This window comes from Leguminivora glycinivorella, chromosome Z, assembly GCF_023078275.1.
Source record: "Leguminivora glycinivorella isolate SPB_JAAS2020 chromosome Z, LegGlyc_1.1, whole genome shotgun sequence".
Lineage (NCBI taxonomy): Eukaryota > Metazoa > Arthropoda > Insecta > Lepidoptera > Tortricidae > Leguminivora > Leguminivora glycinivorella.
The window spans coordinates 41,981,577-42,006,133 of NC_062998.1; the positions used below are offsets into that span (position 1 = coordinate 41,981,577).

The following is a 24,557-nucleotide window of genomic DNA, read 5'->3' on the forward strand; positions in this document are numbered from 1 at the left end:
CTATCGCTTAGCAAGCACCGGCGAATCGGCCCATCAAGCGGACTGGTGTAACAGTCACTTTGGTAAACATAGGAATTTTGCGTGTTCTGCGAGCAGCGCTCTACTGTTTCACCCGTTCGTTTGACTCGCCTTGACGTCTACAACTTGCCGGAATATGAGCCCTGCGCGCATTCGTGCAAGGAGGCGCGTGCCCGCTGAGCATTGTGGGCTTGAGTGTACATCCGAATCAATTCCAGGCTAATGGGAATCTTACGACATCGTACAGTAATTTGCACTGTTACGTAGATTTGATCCAGTTTCTTTGATACGTAAATTGACAATCCACCAACAAGTTGATTACGACATTCAATAATTCACATTTTTAAATTGACTTTAGTACTCTATATTTATACGTAAACACTGAGCGTAGGTACCTAATAATAAACATATTTGAATATAACAACATGCAACTGACTGGGTTCTTTGACATATACCATACATGTATAGTAATAATAATTACAAATAATAATATCCAGATACATTTTAAGCTTGTAATACAAAATAAAATAACAAAAAATATTCTATATTACTTTATTCAAAAAAGAACATAATACGTGTCTCACTTACTCTATCAGTCTTCGCATGAAAATATAAATAAAAATAAATTAGGTAAAAAAAAACACTAAATTATTTGGTGGGATTCTTAAAAATATTGAAATGCCCATTTGATCCACCGGCGCCGCACCGCAACGATTAACACCTGAACGTATTAACACTGGAGATACATCACCGCGATACAACGATTAGGCACTATAATAGACTCGATTGCGCCGCAATAGTGATTACAGATTGAGGTGGAAAGACTTATTGGTTGGATGAGATTTTAGTATTGTCTGCGGCGGCCACAGTCATTTGTTGTGGGACGGAATGAGACTGTGGGGCGTAGGTTTGAGCCAAGTATGGTCCAGGGCCGACTTGTTCCTTTAGTTTGTCTGCTTCCTCGGGGGCGACGGGGCACATGCACGGAACCAACTGCACGTGCTGGAGGGAGACGGGGGTGAGGCTGGCGCCGGCCGGGATGCTGATGGGGATGGGCGCCATGCTGGGCGGCGCGTGCAGCGGTAGCTCGGCCTGGTACGGCTGCGGGGCCACCTGGTACATCTTGCGCGGCTGCTCGTACGGCGAGTAGTATTGATACCGATAGGCGGGAGACATATTAGGCCCTAAAGTCTGAACCCATTTGGACGACACCGGCTGTCTGCTGAAACAAATGAAAACGTACTTTAGTAGAATGTCTGACTGGCTATAGTCATGCAAATTTGTATGGATGGGTCTGCAAATCAACAAAGATTGACATAGGTATAGTTAGTAGGGGAAAATAAGCACTAATTAATAATTACTAGCGCGGGGTAATGGCCACGATTTCTCATTTTCCTCTATTTTTTCTAAAACGTATTACTTAGGTATTTCTTGTACTACAGTGAAGCCGCATGGCGAAACAATCTGCGGTTTAGAACAACAAGGAACTTATAAAAAGTTAGAATGTCCTTTGAACGTGTTCAGTATCCTTGAATGAATTTGAATCTTGTCTTAATATAAGGTTAAATTCCTATTTTTACGGCATAAAATAATGGCATATTGGACATTTCACGCAAGCACAATATAACTAACATAACGAAGATTTAATAGTTATTTGTTTTACAAAGGGCCAAAGTTGTTGTTTAACCGCACGTGCCAATATTGATAACCGAGCAAGCGAAAGATTCCAATATTGAACCGAGAGCGTAGCGGGTGGTTCAAAAAGTGGAATCTAGAGCGTTGCGAGGGTTTCAAGGCACGAAGGTTAAATAAACTTTGCATCCGAGTGAAACACAAAAATTTTCACCACACCAACACGAACAAAATACTGAGTATAAAACATGAAACTAAATCAAATCCCATCAATTTATCCAATATTTATGATTCGAAATCATCAATTATAGGAAAATTCTACCAGTCAGCTTAAGAGGCCTTATTCCTAAAGACGAGCGTTTTTTGCAAAATAGAACCTTTTTCATTCAAAATTATAAAGAAACTATAAATGATTATTAAAAAAATGATAATGTTCCTAAAAGTACATATCTTAAGCTAGAAAGTCAATTGGTACTACTTTAAAATATGTCTTTTTATACTTCCGAAAAATCAGTTTTTTCGGAAGACGTTTTCAAATTTCGTAGTGGAATAGCTCGTTTAGAATCGTGATTGTGCTGTTAAAAATGTTATTTGGGGTAATAAATGATCACAATCCTATTTGTTATATCCTGTACGAGTTAGCTAATACTTTGACATTTTAAGATTTACTTGAAATGGTGGATAAATAACCTTCCGTATCCTCCCATTTTTTCGATAAAAAGAGGTTTACATTATGTATTTTTCCTGCGATTCCTGCATTTTTTGTAACTCTTAAATAATATTATCCTAAACTAGAACTTCTTATTGACCTATAAAAAAAAATCATACATATAAGACATACCTTTCTGTCGATAGATATGTTTTTAAAACACCTAAAATTCGAATAAAAGACACTGTGCTAACGCGAGCCCGCTCAGTCTGCGCCGAGCGCTCGAAGACAACGGACCTGCGTTTGATCGTCCGGCGCACCTAGCTTTCGTAAGCAGCGCGATAGTTCCGAGAAGTGCCGTAAACTGCGACTAAACAAATCTTGATCCTTTTTACACCTTATGCAATTTTAGCATTCGACATGCTTTTCATATGATTTTGGATTTCAAGTTATACGTGAAGTTTGTTGAGAGTTTGAATTATTATTATATTTTGGGACCAGGATGAGGTTCTGGTTCTCATGATGATGGAGTCAGGCAGGAGATGTTCAACAGAACTGCTATTCTACTTATCATAACTCCACCATGTTTGGGCTCATTAGATTTGGGCTGATGAGCACCATCGATCTAGACGAAGTCCAAGGTCTCATGATGGAGTCAGGAGGTGGTCAACAGAACTGCTATTCTCCTCATCATAACCCCATCATGTTTGGGCTCATTAGGTTTGGGCCGACGAGCACCATCGAACTAGATGGGGTCCAAGGTCTCATGATGGAGTCAGGAGGTGGTCAACAGAACTGCTATTCTCCTCATCATAACCCCATCATGTTTGGGCTCATTAGATTTGGGCTGACGAGCACCATCGATCTAGACGAAGTCCAAGGTCTCATGATGGAGTCAGGAGGTGGTCAACAGAACTGCTATTCTCCTCATTATAACCCCATCATGTTTGGGCTCATTAGATTTGGGCCGACGAGCACCATCGAACTAGATGAGGTCCAAGGTCTCATGATGGAGTCAGGAGGTGGTCAACAGAACTGCTATTCTATTCATAAGACTGCTTGCACTTACATTGACATTATACTTTACAAAATGCTATTAAACCTAATGAAGCGTTGTTTTATTACCTAAATCTCAAAACCCTCTAAATAAAATATGTATAGTAAGGAAGGAGCAAAAATTTAACCGCAGGCTTTCCAAACCGACGATGTTTGATCAGCTACTTTTAGAACGAACATGTACATAATTTGATTTTCACCCTTTCAAATGTTTCTAAGACGCAATGTTTTGCACAGGTCACGTCATGCACAGTTAAACTGTGGAATGAATTGTTGCCAGCGGTATTTCCGGACCAATGCGACCTTCAAACCTTCAAGAAAAGAACGTACATCCATCTTAAAGGCCGGCAACGCACCAACACTTCTGGTGCTTCGGGTGTCCATAGCCGGCAGTGATCGCTTACCATCAGGCAACTTGTCTGCTCGTTTGCCTCCTATCCCATAAAAAAAACGTTTAATAATTTTTAAGAAAAAAAAAACCGCCGCCTTTTGGGTTCTGATGAAAGCTACTTGCGAATGTTGGATTATGTACAAATACATACATACAATCACGCCTGTATCCCATAAAGGGGTAGGCAGAGCACATGTAGAAATGTGTAGGTATTTTTTAAAACTGCTTTTAATGCTTTAATTATTAAATTTTTTAAATCGGTCCAGTAACGACGGAGATATCGAGGAACAAACAAAAAAAAAACAGACGAATTGAGAACCGTCCTTCCTTGAGAGATTTGAGGCGATGGTTAAAAAGTGACACAACATCATGAGCAGTTCCACTGCACCAAATGTCACTATTCTGGACGTAAGTGCATGCTGTTCTTATAAAAATATGAAAGTCACTATAACTGTGCCGTTTAGATTTAGGGAGTTCCGGTCTGACCATCATCAACAGTTCCACTGCACCAAATGTCATTGTTCCGTACGTAAATGCATGCTATTCATATAAAAACACAAAAATCGCTATATGTATGCCTTTCAGACTTGAGGAGTTCCCTGGATTTCTCCAGGATCCCATCATCAGAACTGGGTTCTGATAAAAATGGGACCAATCAGTATGCATATACATTCAATAAAAAACAGAAATCACTATTAAACTATTCTCTAATTTCAAGTTCCTAACTAAAATTTTCCTAATAAAAAAAAACAAATTGATCCCGATACAAACTTTCACCCCCTTTTTCCCTCTACTAGGGGTGTAAATTTTCATAATCGATTCTTATCTCTTCGAAATTTTGTTAATGCAATCTATACAAATTTCGACTTTCTAGCTTTCGTAGTTTCGGCTCAGCGGTGTTGGTTGTTGAATCAATCAATTAGGAAACCTGTATTTATATATGTATATGTAGACTACTATACTTTTACTATATTCATACACCTTATTTACTACTACCATACCATGAACAGGAAATTCCCCGTATAAAATTGAAAATTATGTTATTACCAATTTAATTCAAAACTATCAAGATTATTTGTGTCGGCGTTGAAACGCGCGTTGAGTTGCAGGTGCTCGCGTACCGAGCGCCAACGCCATCTATCGATGGCCGTTTCGTGAAATTGATGAGCGCTCTAAGGAATAAGGAGTCTTGACATCAAGTTAAAATTTGTATGAAATTACTTTGCACTCTTGTGGATAAAACGCAATTTTGCTATCTGTTTTCGAATAGCAAAGTAAGTTGGTGTGATTAAAAACTTTTAGTCCGTTATGGAAAGTGTCCACTGGGTGTATTTTCTAGTAAGTGTCCACTATATAATTTCTAGTATTTCGGCATAATTGCTTCTCATGTATTAAAAGCTGTGCTGAATAATTATCCTATTTCAGTAAACATTTCCACAGATCTGGAACTGATAGCCGTTAGAGTACCTCGCAGAGTATTTGGCAAGAATGTCCTTAGGTATGCCTTTTTACTAAAATATTAACAATGTTATAACATTATAATTCGGAAAAACGTATAAAATTTAATTCAGACAAGGCCTGACGCAAACAACACAGGGTTTGCTATAGATACCCGTAGTTATCACATATGTACTGACTACTGAAAGCACTGATTACTAAAGGATTTTATTCATTCTGGTGCCAAATATAAATATTAAATACTTGTACATATATAAGGTCCTAATTTATTAGATGCAGTTATTTTTACAGCTGATAGTACTCGAACCGTGAAACATTATAGCTTTTACGATGTTTTTTTGGAGAAAACGGAAAAACAAATTTGCTACGTAAAAACACCCTGTTTATGTGATTATTAAATGAAAACTCATTGAACAGATTCTAGTACCTCTTTTACGTACCACTTAACTGTAACTGGCCACTTCAATGACATGTGCAGTTTTCCCGCCGAACCTTTACGACATTTACAACAAACAATTGTTGACATGACAGACAGTGTTATTGTGACATGTGATAATGCACATGATGATTTTTTTTAGACGAAATTATAATTAATTTTTTTGTTAGGAAAATGTAATCAAAAAAGTTACATGAAAAGATTTCTTAATTTATATTTAAAGTTAATTATTTTAATGTAAAGTATCATGTGTTAAAATATCTGCAACTAATAAATTAGGACCTTATATAATATCAATTCAATCAAATCAAGTCGCTGTATAGTAATTTGTTATACAAGGGGGCAAAGTTGTATTTTAACGTCGAGTGTGGAATTGAAAGACGAGCAAGTGAAAGGATTCTATAGTTGAACCACGAGCGAAGCGAGTGGTTAGAGAATAGAATCCTGAACTTGCGATTTTTTTAACACACGAGAAGTAAAATACATTTTCCCCTCACTAGCTCGGAAACACGTGTTTTGTCCTTTAATACCAGCGGGTAAAAACGCATTTTATCCACTAGTGGGTAAAGTAACTTGACCTTGGATAAAGTCAAATTGACTGCTTTAAAATTGTCAAAAGTAGGTGAATCTAGTAATTAAGATGATTTACCACCTGTGGAACTACTGGAAGCAGAAATAAACGCATTTTTTGCGTTGTAGTTTCTTCGCTGTAGTGAGGGGAAAAGTTTCGTGTTACACTCGGGTGCAAATGTATTTTACTTCTCGTGTGTTAAAAAACTCGCAAGTTCAGGATTCTATTCTCGAACCACTCGCTTCGCTCGTGGTTCAACTATAGAATCCTTTCACTTGCTCGTTTTTCAATTCCACACTCGGCGTTAAAATACAACTTTGCCCCCTTGTATAACAAATAACTATTTCCCCTCACTAGCTCGGAAACACGTGTTTTGTCCTTTAATACCTGCGGGTAAAAACGCATTTAATCCACTACTGGGTAAATTAATTTGACCTTGAATAAAGTCAAATTAACTGCTTTAAAATTAATAAAAGTAGGTGAATCTAGTAATAAAGATGATTTACTACCTGTGGAACTACTGGAAGCAGTGATAAACACATTTTTTGCGTTGTAGTTTCCTCGCTATAGTGAGGGGAAAAGTTTTGTGTTACACTCGGGTGCAAATGTATTTTACTTCTCGTGTGTCCCTTATCCCTTCATCTTTGCCCCCTTGTAGAACAAATAACTATTGCACCCGAGTGTAACACAAAATTTTCCTCTCACTATAGCGAGGAAACTACAACGCAACAATTGCGTTTATCACTGCTTCCAGTAGTTCTGCAGATGGTAAATCATCTTTATAACTAGATTCACCTACTTTTATCAATTTTAAAGCAGTCAATTTGACTTTATTCAAGGTCAAATTACTTTACCCACTAGTGGATAAAATACGTTTTTACCCGCTGGTATTAAAGAACAAAACACGTGTTTCCGAGCAAGTGAGGGGAAAAATATATTATATATACAGCGACTTGATTTGATTGGCACCTACGTAAGGCATGGTAGTTCGACCTTTTTTTAGTTCTGATACAACAAAAGATCGAACTAATAGGTTCCGTTCCGGTGCAAGCCGAAAAGAGGCACGTAAGCAAAAAGAGAACAGATGATTGTATAATGTTAGTATCGCATTATTCGTAGTTCCGGAATTGCAAGTCAGTTTAATTACATTGCCAAGGAGAAAAAAGCAAGTAATAGTAAGTGCCCATTGTTAAGCTTACATGATATTGATTTTGCGTTTTACTCGTAACAAATAAAAAAGATTAGTACGCAAATTGATTCAATGGAATCTATGTAACAATCAAAAGTAGGCCGATCAGTATCAAGTAAAAATAAGACACGAGATCGAGATCTTTGTTTAAATATAAAGTAACCGTTTTTAAATACATATACATAGGTACTTGTAATATCAGATAGCTTCTTTCGAAAACAGGCAAATTATAGAAATCATATACGTATTTAAAACGTCTAGAAGAACTTCTGATCCACGAAGGCGCTACTGAAGGGTGACCTTCCTCTATGTCTCATGCGCAAACTTGTAACTTATGGTGCTCAAACATGGCCATTAACTGAAGCTTTAAAGTTCAAACTCAAGGTTTGCCAACGAGCGATGGAGCGTAGTATACTGGGTGTAATTAATAAAATTAGGTACCTACCTAATTTCTTTCTTTTATATATTTACGATCTTTACGTAATTTTTAATAGATAATCAACTGTCCTGTGGCGCCGTCATTAGTGAAATTGTATTTTGCAGTAAACCACTTTCCATCAGGCGGGTCGTATACCTGTTTGCCACCGACGTGGTGTAAAAAAACACCAACTTTAGGGATAAATCAGTATATATCTAAGTATGTCATTTTACAGCTTTCCCTAATTTTGATTTTTATCTAATAGTTTTATTTTTCTTAATCGTTCGCATCATTTACTAAAAGCAAATAACTTGAACAACAAGGAAAATGTAACTGTGGGAAATTAGTGAGACAACAATAGTAATATAGTGATTTACATATACTTACATTAATAGCTTTATTAGAAAACATAATCCCTCCAATGAAAGCGCCAATTACGATGTAGTCTTAAACTACTCGTAAATCCATGTTATAAAAGTTCTTATTGTGAAGAGACAAAAAAGTATAAATGTCTGCCATTAATTGTTACATCATTATTTGTCAAGAAAATGCTGTTTATTATATAGTAGCAGATTACAGTTTCTAGAAAGATAAAGAGCTTTCGATTTTCTGGGTGAATGTACACAAAAGAAAAGGAAATAGACATAATACATGTAGAGAAAACGTTAAGAAGAGGAAGCCAAGTTTTTAGACGCGAGCAGAAATAAAACCTGTCATTGTTTCATGTTTACACACGGCACACCATTCAGTGATAGGATTAGTCTGTAATCATACACGTTTATCTTTCTCTCTTATTCATAAACGTTTACTAAGTTAATAAGTCGCAAATAATCGTTTGTCCCTTTCCGACGCATTGGTTTGATGGAAAGGAACAAACGATTATTAGTGGCTTGTCCATTTTAGTAAAGGTTTGTGAAGAAGGGGATAGTAATTTCAAATTCGCATCATTCGCATTTTGAAGTCGCTGAGCCAACATTTTAAATCAACAGTCGGTTATGAGCAATCTAATAAAGAGAGTGCATTCGATATAACTAAAAACTGATTTTTTAATACTTTGTGCTACTCGTATGTGTTGACAAATCCAATTTGTGACTTGTGACCGATATAACTTATATTAAAATAAAATAAAAATTATGTATAAAATCAAATTAACAAATCTAAATGACATATCATATGTAATCAATGAATGCATCTTTCAATTAAATATTCGAAATTATAATTAGACTGAAATTGTACTAATCTTAATTTAATTGCTGTTAAATAATTTTATTGATGAACGTGTAATATTTATAATATTATTAATAAAATGTCTATGTCTATGTCTATAAGTAACACAATTTTATGGCATTATTATGGTCACATATGTCGTGTGTTAGAAAGTATTATACTCGTACTGTCAAGATTTGACTATTTAGTGAATTAATATTAAAATACAATTAATTGCATTTTTTGTACTTACGATGTGTCCGAACCCCATTTTAAGAAGAAAGCTTCTGTCGAGGCGAGCAGTGCCAAGCTCAAAAGGAATCGAGTCTGCAACAAAATACCGCATTATTATAATAAAATAAAAACCCTTAAGAGGCAACAGGACCTAGGAATATACAAAATCGAAAGTCGCCCTCTTATTATTTCGGAATTTTAGTTAAATTTAAATATACCCGTTGTACTGGTGAGACACAAGAAAATAGTACCTTAATATGATACGCGCATCTCAGCTTGGATGATAATGATTGCGTAAATAATTCTAAAATTGTGGTTTTGTACTCGACGGTTTGCTCCTCCAAAACTTAACCGATAGTGATGAAATTAAGAAAGATGTTACCTATCTGTGTTCCTTTTTTAGATAATTGATATGAGTTTTTGAATATCACGCATCTCTTGGCGGCGTGTTGGTTCCGTCGTTTTTAGCCATGTTTGAAGCACTCTAGCACCTTACAGCCGAATTATCAAAATATCAAAACAGGTTTTTATATTGATCTTGTCTTTCTTTTTTTACACAAGATTAAGTACATTTATTCAGCAAACAGTGAGACATTAATTGAAACAGTGTAGAAAAAAAGTTTTTTCAGAAATCAATTTGCTACATTCGTATGGTGACATTTTTGCTCCTCTTACCTCTTAAGCAGTATCAATGATAATACCTAATTCTTACGAAGCGGTAACAAAACAAAATAGCTTACTCCAGAAAAATCATATCATCAGTAAGGCCCTAAGAAGGTTCCGTAAATATTTGTCTTTAAACTCATTGTGAAGGGATGATCAAGACAGATAATTTGATCTATAATGACTTCATGATTAATGACTTGGAACTCGTTTATTAACTTGATGGTTTCTGTTCTAATTACAATGCTTTAAATAAACGCACTTGTCAATCACGCGCTCGTTTCAATCAGGTTCAGTGAGAAAGCAATTAATAATAATAAAAAATAATAGAAGCTTATTAACAATAGCCATTGCTGTGAAGTTTTGTGGTGTAGTAAGTTTTACTAATTGACTATGTGTTGAATTGTAAGGAACATTGAAATGATTTGTATGTTATATTTAATTTTGTCCATTTGTGTTTGTACAAGGATGGCATGGACCAGGTATAATTATTTTAAGGTTGAAAAATTATGAATTTTTATTTGGCTATCTTACTAGTGAACCTAATTCATCATAAGATTCATAAGTAACTACTACCTTCTGTATATGTACTTATCCACCTGGACTGGATCCTGCCTAGATATATGGGTTTGATAAAAGAGTAAGTAGGTAAGTACCTAATTATTAGACATTATTAGCAGCGTTTTACCTTACAATAAAACGCATATTAAGCGAAATACCTTATTTGAAGCCTATTTAATATATTGAGAGACAGCGATACTGTTTGTAGATGCGTAGCGGTTCACAGCAGGTACCTACAGCTGAACACCTGTAAACAACTTGCAACTCCAGTTTTACGATTCAGGTTTCCCCTTCCCCCAGGCGACCCGTGCCGTAGGGACGGCAACGATGTTTCATCATTGGTTCTCAAAATATTAAATTTAACCGAAGTTGCAATATACCACTTACCAAACGGTTGCATCATTTATGAATTCAAATGTGAAATGAAATAAAGACGTATCTTCGAAACTGAATAGTCTAAAAATGTTGTTTACTAGCAGCGAACAACAAATACCCTCAAATGGAAAAATAAATGTGCCTTGGTTTATTGCAACTGAGTGTTGTAGCCACAGGCGTAGTTAAAAATATAGGCTTCAAATAAGGTATTTCGCTTAATATGCGTTTTATTGTAAGGTAAAACGCTGCTATTAAGCTTCTGTACCGTTATTTGAAGCCTATTTAATATATTGAGACGTGTCTGTATTCGCCTGGTGGTCAAGAAACGCCAATGTGATTAATTGAATCGCCAATGGAAATAACAACTTCAAGTGCACTTCACACATCAGATACCTTGTGTACCTATATGGAGGAATGTGAATTGCAGCTGACAGCAGATGCAGTGACTGAATTGATAAGTGCACAGTGGCCTATTATTCTATTGTAACTTATTATGTCGGTAAGGAAAGTTTGAAACATTTTTAAATTTTATGTATAAACCTATTATGTATATACCCATAATGATATTAAAATAAATTATGAAAAACCTGTTACTTTTTTATTTCATCCCCCTAACAAGGTCAGGTCATGAATTATGTTTACGTTTATTTCATTATAATATTCAATTTAATACACTTAGTATGTTTTTAATGTTTTGACCCCGACTCTGCAATTGCCAGTAAGTAGGGTTACTACAGTATCATTTCTTTTAGGGTATAAGCGAAAAACTTAAGTTTTGGATTGTGTGTCAAATTCCTCGCAACTCGTTTATCTCTTTTCAGTATCATAGAATAATCGACATAACATAGGTACATTATATTGATATATTGATTTGCATGACATGATATTATTACATATGATATTATAGAAAACAGTTAAGGAACTGATCCATTCATTAATGCCTTATCCAAATAGTCACTATTTATTTGCGGCAATTACAGCATTACATAATAGACAGTGAATATTATAATAACTGCCTTATGGCTATGACATGGCAAAATTTGGTAGCGAAGAAAAATTTCGCTCAATCGGCTACAACTTTAAAAGTGTATAACACTAATGTGCGCAGCTATTGAAAAACTTAATACCCATGGTATGACTAATGTTCCGACAATCATGGTTCTTTCGTGATGTACTTAATTCGTTTTATGAAATCTAATTTTAGTAATTTTCCCGAGCATTCTAGTATGCCGGAATTATTCTTGGCCTCTTGGGTATAACCCATACTGAACCCATGTGTAACGTGGTTCCAATTTTATTAACGGAAATAATAATCTGGGCACGTTTGGTAAGTGCTAAAAAAAAAAATAATAATAATCTAATCTTTCTAAAAAGTCTTATTATCATATATTGAGGATAAGCACACTTGTGAAATTTTTCATCATTGAAATCTCCTAAGCATAAGATACTCTTTTGGTAAACGAATCCAGGAAGGAAGTGTAAGTGCCTATATCAAGTAACAAGACTATTGAGGCTTTGTATAAGTATAACTTAGTCATTCGTTATACATTATGAGTATACGTATTAAGGTTATTGAATCCATGTATGAATACAGTCCTAAACAAAGTACCTCCTGTGCAATTGGTAGTAGTGGTACTACAACAGTTCAACTTTTAATTGCCTTGGTTAACAGGCTACAACTTAACCTTAGACTTTTTGTCTGGAGAGTTCTCTCCCAGTTCCCTAATATATTTTGTTAGTTATTTACCCAATATGTATGTACTTTCTGTTAAGGCAAGGATTGGCATAGGCTAACAACGCCTAGGCGGCTAGACGCACATGTGCGAAGAGTTTTATTTATAATTTGTACACATGTTAAGCCAATGCTGATGATATAATTTTCTTGGTATATAAATGCCTTTTTGTTTTGGGTAACCAGCTTATGAAAGCGCAAGATGTTACATTACAATCAAATATTTTTCTCCTTAAGGGTACGTATGTATGCGGGTAAGACCCGTGATTTTCGTTGGAAGCATAAAGATATATAATCATTCCATTATATGGCATGACGTAGCCTTCTGGTTTTGTAATGAAGAATATGATATTGAGGTTAAGGTACCTAGATCTGTTGTTCCGAGATCTGAGGTCCAAACAAAATTTTGAGACACTCATCTAACCCCATGGGTCATGGGCTTATTCGGCATAGCTTTAAAATTGTTTTGACGGTCCATCTTTATATGAGTATTAAAATCATTTTGAAACCACATCAAGTACTTATCTTGCAAAATATTGTTACCAAAAACAATGATTAGGTATGAGAAATAGTTTTCCGAATACCCCATGAATGTGATATATTTATTAACCATAGGGGTTACTTTATTTAAAAAAAAAAAAAAAACAGATTAAAAGCTGTAATATGACAGCGTTTTAAGTTTGTAGTTGGGTTTATTAACCCGTACATTTCATCACTTCTTACGTAGGTGTCCTTTTCCCCTCTTTTATTTTTAAAAAACGTGTTATGGCGGTAATCTTAACCTAAAACTCATAATTTAAATACGTATCGTTTCATTCGGACTAAATAATGAGTAGACGAGTCACCCCGTGCTACTTCATGAGGATGTGAACACATTTTAATGTAATGGTTCTTTGTAACATTGGTTCAGGTCGTTCCTGGAGCCTCAAAATATGTAATAACATATCACAACTGCATTCTTACATAGCGAAAAACTATGCAAAAATGTTTGCTATTTCATCCACATAGCCAATTCCTTAAAATGTGTTCAGCCCACGTGGGCTTAACTGAACAAATTAATGACCTAAAACAGTCTAAAGCTATCTGATCTTTAGATTATTGGCCTCATGTGGCGCCGGAGCGGCCAGCGGGCTAGATAACTATTTGATTAAAATAATAGATAAATAACCCATTTAAGATGTTTGGGAAACGGATAATATCCTGATTTCCTGAACCAAAGAATACTGCGGCCTTGATATGCATCAACACTATCAACAGGTTTACTTAAATGATTAAATTACCTCAAATCCCACTTTAACATCTAAATAAGTAGGCTGATAAAACCGTGGTTAATTTTGAATATTATCGTGTCAACTCACTCCGCGTCAGCGTGAGCTAGGTGTTTCAAACGTCGTTAACGATAAAGATAAAATATGTAGTAGATTACTATATAGTGGAAAAAGTTTCCACAAAAAAAGAAACCACGTTTATCAAGTCGCCAGCAATAACTGTGATAATCTTTTTAGTCTTCACCAGACTCATCATCATCCTCGTTGCGTTATCCCGGCATTGGCCCCGGCCTGTAAAGGCCTGGGGTCCGCTTTGACAAGTCTTCTCGAGACTATTTAATGATTACTGGGAAGTGATTCCGCAGTAGAAATATATAACCCCTGTCAAAATGACTTTGTAATTAACAAAGTAAGCACTTGGTACTAAGCTTAGGAGGCGTTATAATATTGTGTTGTTTCCTCCATCACACGTAAGTTTCAAAACGCCTTGCGTAGGCCGACAAAAACCGCTTTAGAACCATGCTAATTGTATTATACCTATTATACCACCTCTGCTTGATCTGCTTGTGACGCAGGATATGTAAACATGCGCCTTGCGAAGGCGGCAGGTTTTCAGCAGGCTAAATAAAATGTTTAATCGCCTTGCGCAGGCAGAAAATTGAGTCACGAAAATTGCAAGCCTTGCGCAGACTGCAAAATTTTCAGCTGTCTTAACATTCTTAACAATCATATTATTCACACGCCTTGCGCAGGCGGGAAATATGAAAATGGGAAGATGCACGTCTTGCGCAGACGGCTGGTTTTTATCTAAATAAATAGTAATACTCATAAGCCTTAATAAGCGGGAAATTTATTATCGGTACCAAAATAAATAGACATTGGGGAATCTATTTTGCCAAAAACTGAGGAAGGCTTGTACTATGGTAGCAAGGCGACATATTACTCTTATTATAGACATATGTATCCTTAAATACATATTAACACAACTGTAACTCGGAAAAAAATGGACGTAGTAAAAGGAAAAAGATCCAATTCATATAAACATAATTATTTGAATATAATCTCAACGTAAAAAGGGAAAAGCCATTCAAATAAAAGGCTATTTTCAGAGGATGGCTCTCTTTCGTTCAACTACGTCCCGCTATTTGTGTGCATCACACAAACATATTCCCATACTGGGATTCGAACCCAGAACAATAGGCTCTGCAGATAGGGTCACTGCCTACTGTGTTAGACTAGTGCTTTTACACCGTCTTAACACTTGATATTTTTTCCACTAATGCCTGCTTCCACAGAATAATAATTATTATACTAGCCTTTAATATCCTTAAGCGGACTATACACAAAATAAAAACATACTGGTTTTAAATTTCTTCACACCTTGCGCAGGTAAGAAGTTTTTAGTAAGCTAGTGCAATGATGCACCCTTTTACTCTGCTTACGCAGCAGCCAAGTAATCAAATTAATCAAATACGCTCGCCTTGCGTTATTAAACGCTATTATTATAGTTAAGGATTAAAGAGTGACTCTCTCGTATACGGATTTTCTCAATTATCTTTAACCGGAACTTATATTTGGTAATTAATACAACTCTCCACATACCTGAGTTTCACTTTGTAATCCTTTACTTCCACTGGCAAGTGGCTTAGATTTGATTAAGGCATAAGAACATTACCAAACTACATTTTTCAGAGGTATTCCCGTACCGTACTGTGCATTTAAAATTGCCCATATTTATTTACGGAACATTTTTCGGATTACACAAACATGTTCCTCAAAGACGCTAATGATATAGGTTTGTTAGTTACCTTTCTTTAGAGCGGAAAGTCGATTTTAAGGCACACAGGGATCGGATATAAAAGCCAACATGATACTTAGAATCAATAAATATTTATTGACGCCCTTGCCAAGTCCGGCAGCTATAGGCTTTACCTTTCGACTTTTGATCTATTTCTGAATTCCGTTACAGAATATCGATCTATTTAAAGAGATTGTAAAGGAATTTTATCCCGCAGCACAGTACCTACCACAATGGGCACGCACGGAATTTATCAGGTCACAGCACAGGCTCATCTTCGGCCGCAAGGCAAAACAAACACTAATCGCGTCAATTACGACTTTAATTAGGACTGTTTTAGTCTCAAAGAGGACAAGGAGATCATTTTTCAATTTTTACTTTCTTGACCTGTTCCGTGCTTAAGACGAATCGATTCACTGAAAAAAAAAATAACTGAAAAAGAAATAAAAAATCGCTTACTTACGCGACACGCTGCGCTCAAAGTGAATCGATCAGGTGCTCAGTTTCTAAAACATTTAATTTATAATAGTAAACGAACGGTAAAACCGTTTTCTAAAACGATATTTTTGATTAAACTTACAAAAAATTCCAAGAATTAAAGAATTCTAAGAATTTTTTGTAGTGAACCGAACGTTCCGACAAACAGAACGCCAATGATGAAACATCGTTGCCGTCCCTACGGCACGGGTCGCCTGGGGGAAGGGGAAACCTGAATCGTAAAACTGGAGTTGCAAGTTGTTTACAGGTGTTCAGCTGTAGGTACCTGCTGTGAACCGCTACGCATCTACAAACAGTATCGCTGTCTCTCAATATATTAAATAGGCTTCAAATAACGGTACAGAAGCTTAATAAATCTTTGTTTCCATTTAAGTAAACGCCAATAATTTACAAAACACGTCGCATATAGTTTTGTACGTTTGTAGAATTCTAAAAATACCGTCATAGTTTCGTTTCACAGTTTTTAGGATTCTGTGTCTTCAGAAGTTCGAAACTCTTATAAGATATCTTAAGTAGTTAGCTGTCCACCTGTCTATCAGGAAATTTATCTAGGTAACGCGTGAACGTAGGGTGCAAAGTTGTATTTTAACGCTGAGTGAAAGGAAATAGAACTATAGTCGAATCACGAGCGAACCGAGTGGTTTGAGAATAGAATCCTGAACTTGGCGAGTTTTTCAACACACGCGAAGTGATTTGCACCCTGTGTGTAACACAAAACGTTTCCCCTCACTAAAGCCAGGCCAGCCAGCCAGCCACTATTATCGCAAAAAAACGCGTTTATCACTGCTTCCAGTAGTTCCATAGGTTGTAAATCATCTTCATCAGTCATCACTAGATAGATTCACTCACTTGTCAATCCTAAAGCAGAAAATTTGACTAGGTATAGTCAAGGCCAAATTATTTTATCCACTAGTGGATAAAATGCGTTTTTACACGCTGGCATTGAGTGATAAAACACGTGTTTCCGAGCTAGTGAGGGGAAAAAGCATATACTCGATCCCTTAAAACTGTTAACATATTAAACTTCTACGTTAACGCGAAATAGCTCACGAAATGCTCACGAAACGAAACGCTCATAGATAGATCTTTATCGCTCTTGCGTATTGGCGCGACAGAGCCAGACTAGCTTTCGCGGCGTTTCGTTTACGTTTCGCGTTGCAGAAATGCCATTCGGCTACGGCACCTGGGCCGATCTTGCCGCAAGAACGTTTATACTATACACTCTAAGGAGATGTGGGGAGACCCTTAGGCCTGATTTAGACGACGTGCGAGCTCGCATGCGATTTTAGTTACATTGCGGGCTGTTGAGGTTACATACAATTTTGCAGCCATCAAATACCGCAATGTAATAAAACTCGTATGCGAGTTCTCGTACCGTCTAAATGGGCCCTTACTTGTTTTTTTAATAAATGAAAACAAAACGTTGATTATAGGTATCTCATAACTATTCATTATTCTCGTTAGTTGGTGTAGTTTTCAACCTGTTTGTGGGATAAAAGATGCATCGAGTTAGTCCAACTACGTTTCCTTAATAATAGTGATTTGCCAGAACATTATAAAGTAATTTGTGTCGGTCCGTGAATAATCTGTAAATGGGCCGAGCGAGCCAGGTTCGTAAATTTATATTACCCTAGTCCCGAGCAATCGGCATCCTTTTTCAAAGTTATTTCACTTTAATATGTGTGGTATTAACAAAGGTTCATTATGAAATTTATGAATTAATACGTGTCTAGTAACAAATCTGGTAGGAGCTAAATTATTTAATATAATGCCCCTAAGTAATTATAAATCAGTTATAAAATTAAGTACATAGAGGCAAAAGTATGTCAAAAGTAGTACCTTAGTTTATGTTCTGTTAGTACCTCTAAGTAATTCTACTACCTACAACTGAAACTGTTCTTTCAATCAGTTCAAAAATAATAAATAATAATAAACAAATTTAAATACTAGTTTTTGAAATTACTTCATGATAGGTATACTTAATATGGTATTTATCAAGTCAATTTATGTAGGTCAAACGAATATATGTGTTTCACTGCACACATTCACATAACTAAATTTTAAGATCTCTTAGTGAGTGTGGATCATTTTTGGCACCGGGGGGCGATTTTTGAATCTCGCATACGGGATTTTGTCACTAAAATACCGGTTGAAAACGGTGACATGCTTATTATTTTCAGTGACAATTTTCTGAATTCGAACGAGTGAGACTCAAAAATCGGCCCGCTGTTGTTAAAAATTGATTATTTACATAAAAAATTTGAGTGATGAAAAGCAACTTGTCATAATCAACATGCTTTCTAGGTATACTCATGAACATTAATATTGGCGGGCTCAATATATGTTCAAATATGAGTACATATATTATTTAATAATATGAAATATTAATCAAATAATAACGTGATGGCATTACAATAGAGTGTCCGCGTGTCACAACGTACAGTGGGCAGTAGCTGACCGCATGACTTGCAAGTTGCAACTTGCAACACTCCTCGTTCCCTTGGTGGAACACCTGACAATACACCATCATTAAGGGAAGGTAAACAACGTAGTTAGCCACTGTTTTGAAAGTATAAAAAGTGTTTATTGATTTTAGACAATTTAACGAATAAGTAATATACAGTTAGCAACAATATGGATTAAATTACTTAAGTAGCTAAGAGATATAAGGTGTCAATAATGTATGCAATGAAAGACAGGTGCCTAATCAAATCGAGTAGGTACCTATGCTACACAGTGTGTTTATTATTAATTATGTTTATATATTATTTTCCTAAGTAGATGTCTCTCTGTGCGTGTTATTAATGTTTCATAAGATAATTGTAATTCATGTAAGTAAAATAAATCTATCCATTTTTCCATTATTACACTATGATGTTGAGTTCTAAATGTATCCATTGAACACGCCTACCATATACATATAACCGGTGGACACTCTAATTAATAATGCAAACATTGTAAAACATGGAAAAAATGGACCATTTGCCCCCCAATCGAGATTTACCCATAGATTTATATATTATTAAGCTAGATTGAGTTGTTAGGCCAAAAAGTGTGTCCACATGAGAGGGTAAAGTTGGGGCTGGTGTCCCTCTCGCACTTATTGCCACTGTCAAAATTATTTGAATGACGTCATCACTGTCATTATTTGGGGATACCAGTCAATATTCAAAGTTACTACCAAATCTACTAATACCGAATTAAAGGAATTGCGCAAATCTTTGGTTTTATGGCTTCATAATAATGACTTACCAATTCGTTACAAGGTATTAATATCCTTGCCTCGATATAATACAAAAATAATTTAAGAAGTTTATAAACTTAGTTATCATACAGGTAAAAATATTACTACTATAGTAATTTCTTTAACACTGGTCACATGTTCACATGTGCGAGAGGGACACCAGCCCCAACTTTGACCCTCTCATGTGGACACACTTTTACTAGTCTGATAAGAACGCCTTTCTGCACCGGTGATAAAGTTCAATTTAGTATGGCAAAAAAAGTGTGAGCTCAGTCCCTATTGAAAGTCCTATGGATTTACCCCGCTGTACCTTACAGTGTGTTACCACCACCTCTATTAAAACCAATAATAATACAGTAATTTAGCAATCGTTTGCGCATATCAGCAAATGATAGTTATTTAAATTACCTGAAAAATAATTTTCCGAAATCCCAACATTCATTGTGACGCGTGCACTTCTTAATTGTCATTACGTCACTACTTTGAAAAAATCTCGTATCTCACGCTGCTCCTCAAAGTTAAAACGCAGTAAGTCTATATGTATTCCATACATACTTACTACAATTTTCTTTTCATTGACAGACGAAGATACAAGTTTTTGTCAAAGTAGTGACGATTATTCACATCGCACATACTTATGAGCTGTCATTGCCCTCTCTTGACAAGTGTCCTATGTTCTGTACATTGCTGGCAATAAAAATTTTGTTAGAAAATTAGTAGTCATTTTCTAAAATTATTAATTAAATTAAGGGCATGGTTAAGTTAAATAACCATGTAAGATTACGTTCCTTTAAAAAAAGCCCACTTGTTGGTTACACACTGTATACACGAAACAGTGTTGTTCATTTCTTCAATGGACATACAATACCTAATGTCCATAATTACCATAATAAAATATTCGCAAGTGGGTACCCGCCTGAACATCTCAAAATATAGGTACTTATATAGGTAGTTATCAAATCATTTCAATGTTTATTATGCCTAAAAATTTAAAGCATATACGAAGGGAATTATTTTTATTTATTTCGCGTTAGCTCTCATTTTTAGCAATACGAGTATTTGTGTTTACCTTAGGTACGTATCGACCCGATATCAGTTTAGTACATTTAGTAAAGTTCTCATTCTTGCCGTACACACCTATCTATATATGTATACTTTATTGTGTTTGCTAAAATCAATATATTATAAGATATTTTTTTAGTGTTAAAATTATAGAAATTTTGTACCTATATAATACGCAATATTAAAATATGACACAGATTAATAAAAAAACTTACCGTTCCAGTCATATCCGGGAACATTGCACTGCCGTAGAGGATAGTAGATGCGATCAAAACGTTCACCGTTGACAAAGTCTGTACCAGGAGTGCAGCGGCGAGGGTTCAGGGAGTCTCCACACTGGTCGTTCGGGAGCGGAGAGGCGCGCACCCTGGTCAAGCGCGGAATGACTGATCCCAGAGGTCCACTCGTTTTTTATACACGGTTTCAGAAACATTCCGTCCCTAAAAGCCGGTCCCCGACCCCGTCCGGACGTATAATAATAATCTTATTAACTTATCTATGCCTCTATCTTTACTTAAAACGTACCGTTATATTAGCCCGATTTTAAGAGGGAGTTTCGTAGACACAGACCACTTAAGATAATTTCACACTTTTTTGGTGCGGCTAGTGTTTTGACGTGGGTGTGTGGGGTCGGGGGGTCGCGCTCCGCCGCGGGCGGAAGGATGCGTCGGCGCCGTGTCGAATGCCCGACGTTTCCATTACCAGCCTTCCGACACCGTGACTTGCAACTCCGACCCTGCACCACTTTAGTGCATTTTCACATTATCCGAACTGATATCGGATGTAGGACCGATCTCCCATACATTGAAGCTGCCATCTTTGATTTTGGCCTTTGAAATCCTTCCGACATCCGATATCGGATCGGATAGTGTGAAAACGCACTTACACTACAGTACCGAGAGGTGACACTTTTAGACACCGCTCGCACTCGTCGATTTCAGGCGGGCCATTTTTTTCAAAGTTGTCCACCCCACTTTTTTTTGGATTTGGAAATTTTTATGTGATTTTTTTGTGAATCGCGAGCTCTTTCAATCCTAATAGGAGAAAAAAAGTGTCCCAATGTTTTTTTCCCATTCCGTTACCATTTCTTCATACATTTTGTATGGCGGTAACGGAATGGAAGGTCTGAAAAATGTATGGAAATCTTGGGACATTTTTTTTCTCCTATCAGGATCGAAAGACCTCGCGATTCTAAGTATGAATCGCGTAAAATAATCTAGATTGGAAATATAGGAAGTGTAAATACAACAACGTCCATCCATTATTATTAATTAATCCATACTAATATTATAAATGGGAAAGTGTGTGTGTCTGTTTGTTTGTCCGTCTTTCACGGCAAAACGGAGCGACGAATTGACGTGATTTTTTAGGTAGAGATAGTTGAAGGGATGGAGAGTGACATAGGCTACTTTTTGTCTCTTTCTAACGCGAGCGAAGCCGCGGGCAAAAGCTATAGTTAATATTATAAATGGGAAAGTGTGTGTGTCTGTTTGTTTGTCCGTCTTTCACGGCAAAACGGAGCGACGAATTGACGTGATTTTTTAAGTAGAGATAGTTGAAGGGATGGAGAGTGACATAGGCTACTTTTTGTCTCTTTCTAACGCGAACGTAGCCGCGGTCAAAAGCTAGTAGATTATAATTATGTATTTAAAAATAATTGAACAAAAATTGATATTGACATGGCTTGCTCGTGTTACCGGCACGGTGTGACTATGTGGGTAGGTATATTACTTGCGGCATGTTTTGTATTAGAGATGAGCCGAATACGGACTTTGCTGAATACGAATATTCGGCCGAACATTCGGTTCCACCATATTTTCAATCCTGGATTAAAAACTTTTCAATGATTGGTAATAGGTACCTACTAAGGCTCTTAATGTTCCTATAATTTAGTGCATTAAGAAAATATTGGTTCTTGTTTCTTAAGCTACGTTATTTTTACTTTTTTACATAATTATATTTTAACGCCTTTTTAACTCCCGTTGGTGGTTCCTTAGAATGCTGAAATAGGACGTCATTATCTGATGAATTACGAATATTTACGAAACAACTTACGCTATTTATTTACTTTGTTTATTCGGTAAATATTCAGCAATGTAACCGAACTATTCGGCCGAATACGATCAATGTTCGTATTCGGCCGAATAGTTCGGTTACATTGCCGAATATGCCGAATACCGAATATTTACCGAATATTCGGCCCATCTCTATTTTGTATCGTCATATGTTATGTACTTAATTTATTGGGTATAAAAAGGTATGTACATAAATATGTAGATATAAATTATGTAAATTTATTAAATCGACAACACATCCAGATATTACCTCAAAATTTAAAAGTCCCGTTACTTAAAAGATGCATACTAAATTAGATTCCCCTTTCTGATCGATATCAACATAAGTAACGCGCTATGATTTATAGTGGGGGCTAGCTGAGATATCGGTCAGCGGGGACAGTTTACGACCAGCTGTCGCCGGCGGTATGGACTATCCGCCGTAATGGATGCCCACTACACACTGCCGCGTTAAGAGGAATCGTTAACGGGAATTTTTCCAAACGTTAGCCACTTCTGTTTCCTCTCCGGCTTTTAAAAGATTACATTTATTAGTATATAAAATAAAATAATGTGATGGGTTTATATTTGTCTTTGTGAATGTCAAATGACTAACCAGGAGTAGGTACATACGGTACATAAAATCTGTACAAACTGTCGATTTTACTAGAAGCAGATTCGTTAAACTGTAATGATATTATGTATGATGTATAATTACGATTACTTTCCCAAAGGAGAAAAATTGTCATGCATAATATAACTCGACCACGCGGGTATGAAAGCCTGATTTTTACCCAACCAAAACCAACTCAAATAATTACCATAGAGTTGATACGCGTAGTCGTAATACTCTCCCCAAGTAATATTAGAGAGTACATAAATGTGGTCAATGTAGTACCTCAAGTCAGTGAACACCGATATACGATCTTCATTGTACCTTATCTCAAAACATCCTATGGCCATAATGAACATATCATTTGTCAGCACCGGACCTCCGGCGGGCACTCCAGCTCTTTTCTTCTGATCATAGTTGCTCTTGAAACATATAAATTTACCCCACCATTTAACGAGGTATCGGGAACAGTCGATGATATCCCGTTTGTGCAGATTCTGATAATTTATTTTGTAGTTCTCCTTGATGTGCGTTAAGTCCTCGAAACCTGACCCTGCGAATATCATGTCATCGGGAAGTTCCTGGTGCTTTGCGGGGATGAGTGCTCTTATTGAATAGTGGTAGGTTCGGGGCAAGTACGGATACAAGTACATTTGCTCTCTGGAGTGGATGATGGAGATGTCGTGTCTCGGGATATGCGTGCCTCTCGGGCCGTGTTCGTGTTCTGGGTTGTTGCTCTTGGGTATCACTCTTCGGGCTCTCCAAACTCGATACCTGTACATAAGTAATATAAATTCTAATACATGTAATAACTGTTTTGTCCGGCCGGCAAGTTGTAAATCGTTACAAGTTTTTGTCAAACGTCTAAACATACATATTAAACTTCTACTAACGAAATGTTTAGTGATGTAGTTTTAGAATATGTATAATTTAAGTTAGTTAGTTTTGACATGAATGACATAAAATTGTGAATGTATATTTTAACCTAATAAACAATATTTTAGAATTTCACCACCCCCTTTCCTCCCGTGGGTGTCGTAGAAGTCGACACTGCGACATCACAATTTTCAGTCTCCTCCAACCCGTAAATAGCTAAGAAGTGGCACTGAAACTTGAGCTATTCCATGTGCTCTGCCCATCCTTTTGGGAATACAGGCATGAATGACTGTAGGTACCTATGTGTGTGAATACCAACCTGAAAGGCGTGTAATAGTAAGCTCCTCGACCAAGCGCCCAGAGACGAAGATCTTGGGCCCGATCTAAATATGCTTCTACAACGTTCGCCGATGTGATTACCGTTCGACGGTTTATAAGAGCCCCCACACCGAGATTCGTATGGTCTAAAAAATCGTATTATAAGTATTAAAAAATAGTCATAGATTTTTAAAATATTGATGATGATGAGTTAGTGAGGGGTTTATTCCATACAAA

General features: G+C 36.4%; 1 protein-coding gene across 2 annotated transcripts; it reads right to left on the reverse strand.

The window, feature by feature from the left end:
- Positions 1-556: 556 nt before the first annotated feature.
- On the reverse strand, positions 557-20,845 carry LOC125241304. 2 transcript variants are annotated; one of them, XM_048149711.1, is made up of 3 exons: positions 20,675-20,845; positions 9,278-9,351; positions 557-1,237 (listed from the first exon to the last, which is right to left on the reverse strand). In XM_048149711.1, the coding sequence occupies exons 1-3, from the start codon at positions 20,696-20,698 to the stop codon at positions 844-846; spliced, it is 492 nt and encodes a 163-aa protein (XP_048005668.1). In that variant the 5' UTR covers positions 20,699-20,845; the 3' UTR covers positions 557-843. The 2 variants fall into 2 exon arrangements, with proteins under 2 accessions (XP_048005668.1, XP_048005667.1); XM_048149710.1 differs by having other exon boundaries at positions 557-1,240.
- Between the last annotated feature and the right edge of the window lie 3,712 nt (positions 20,846-24,557).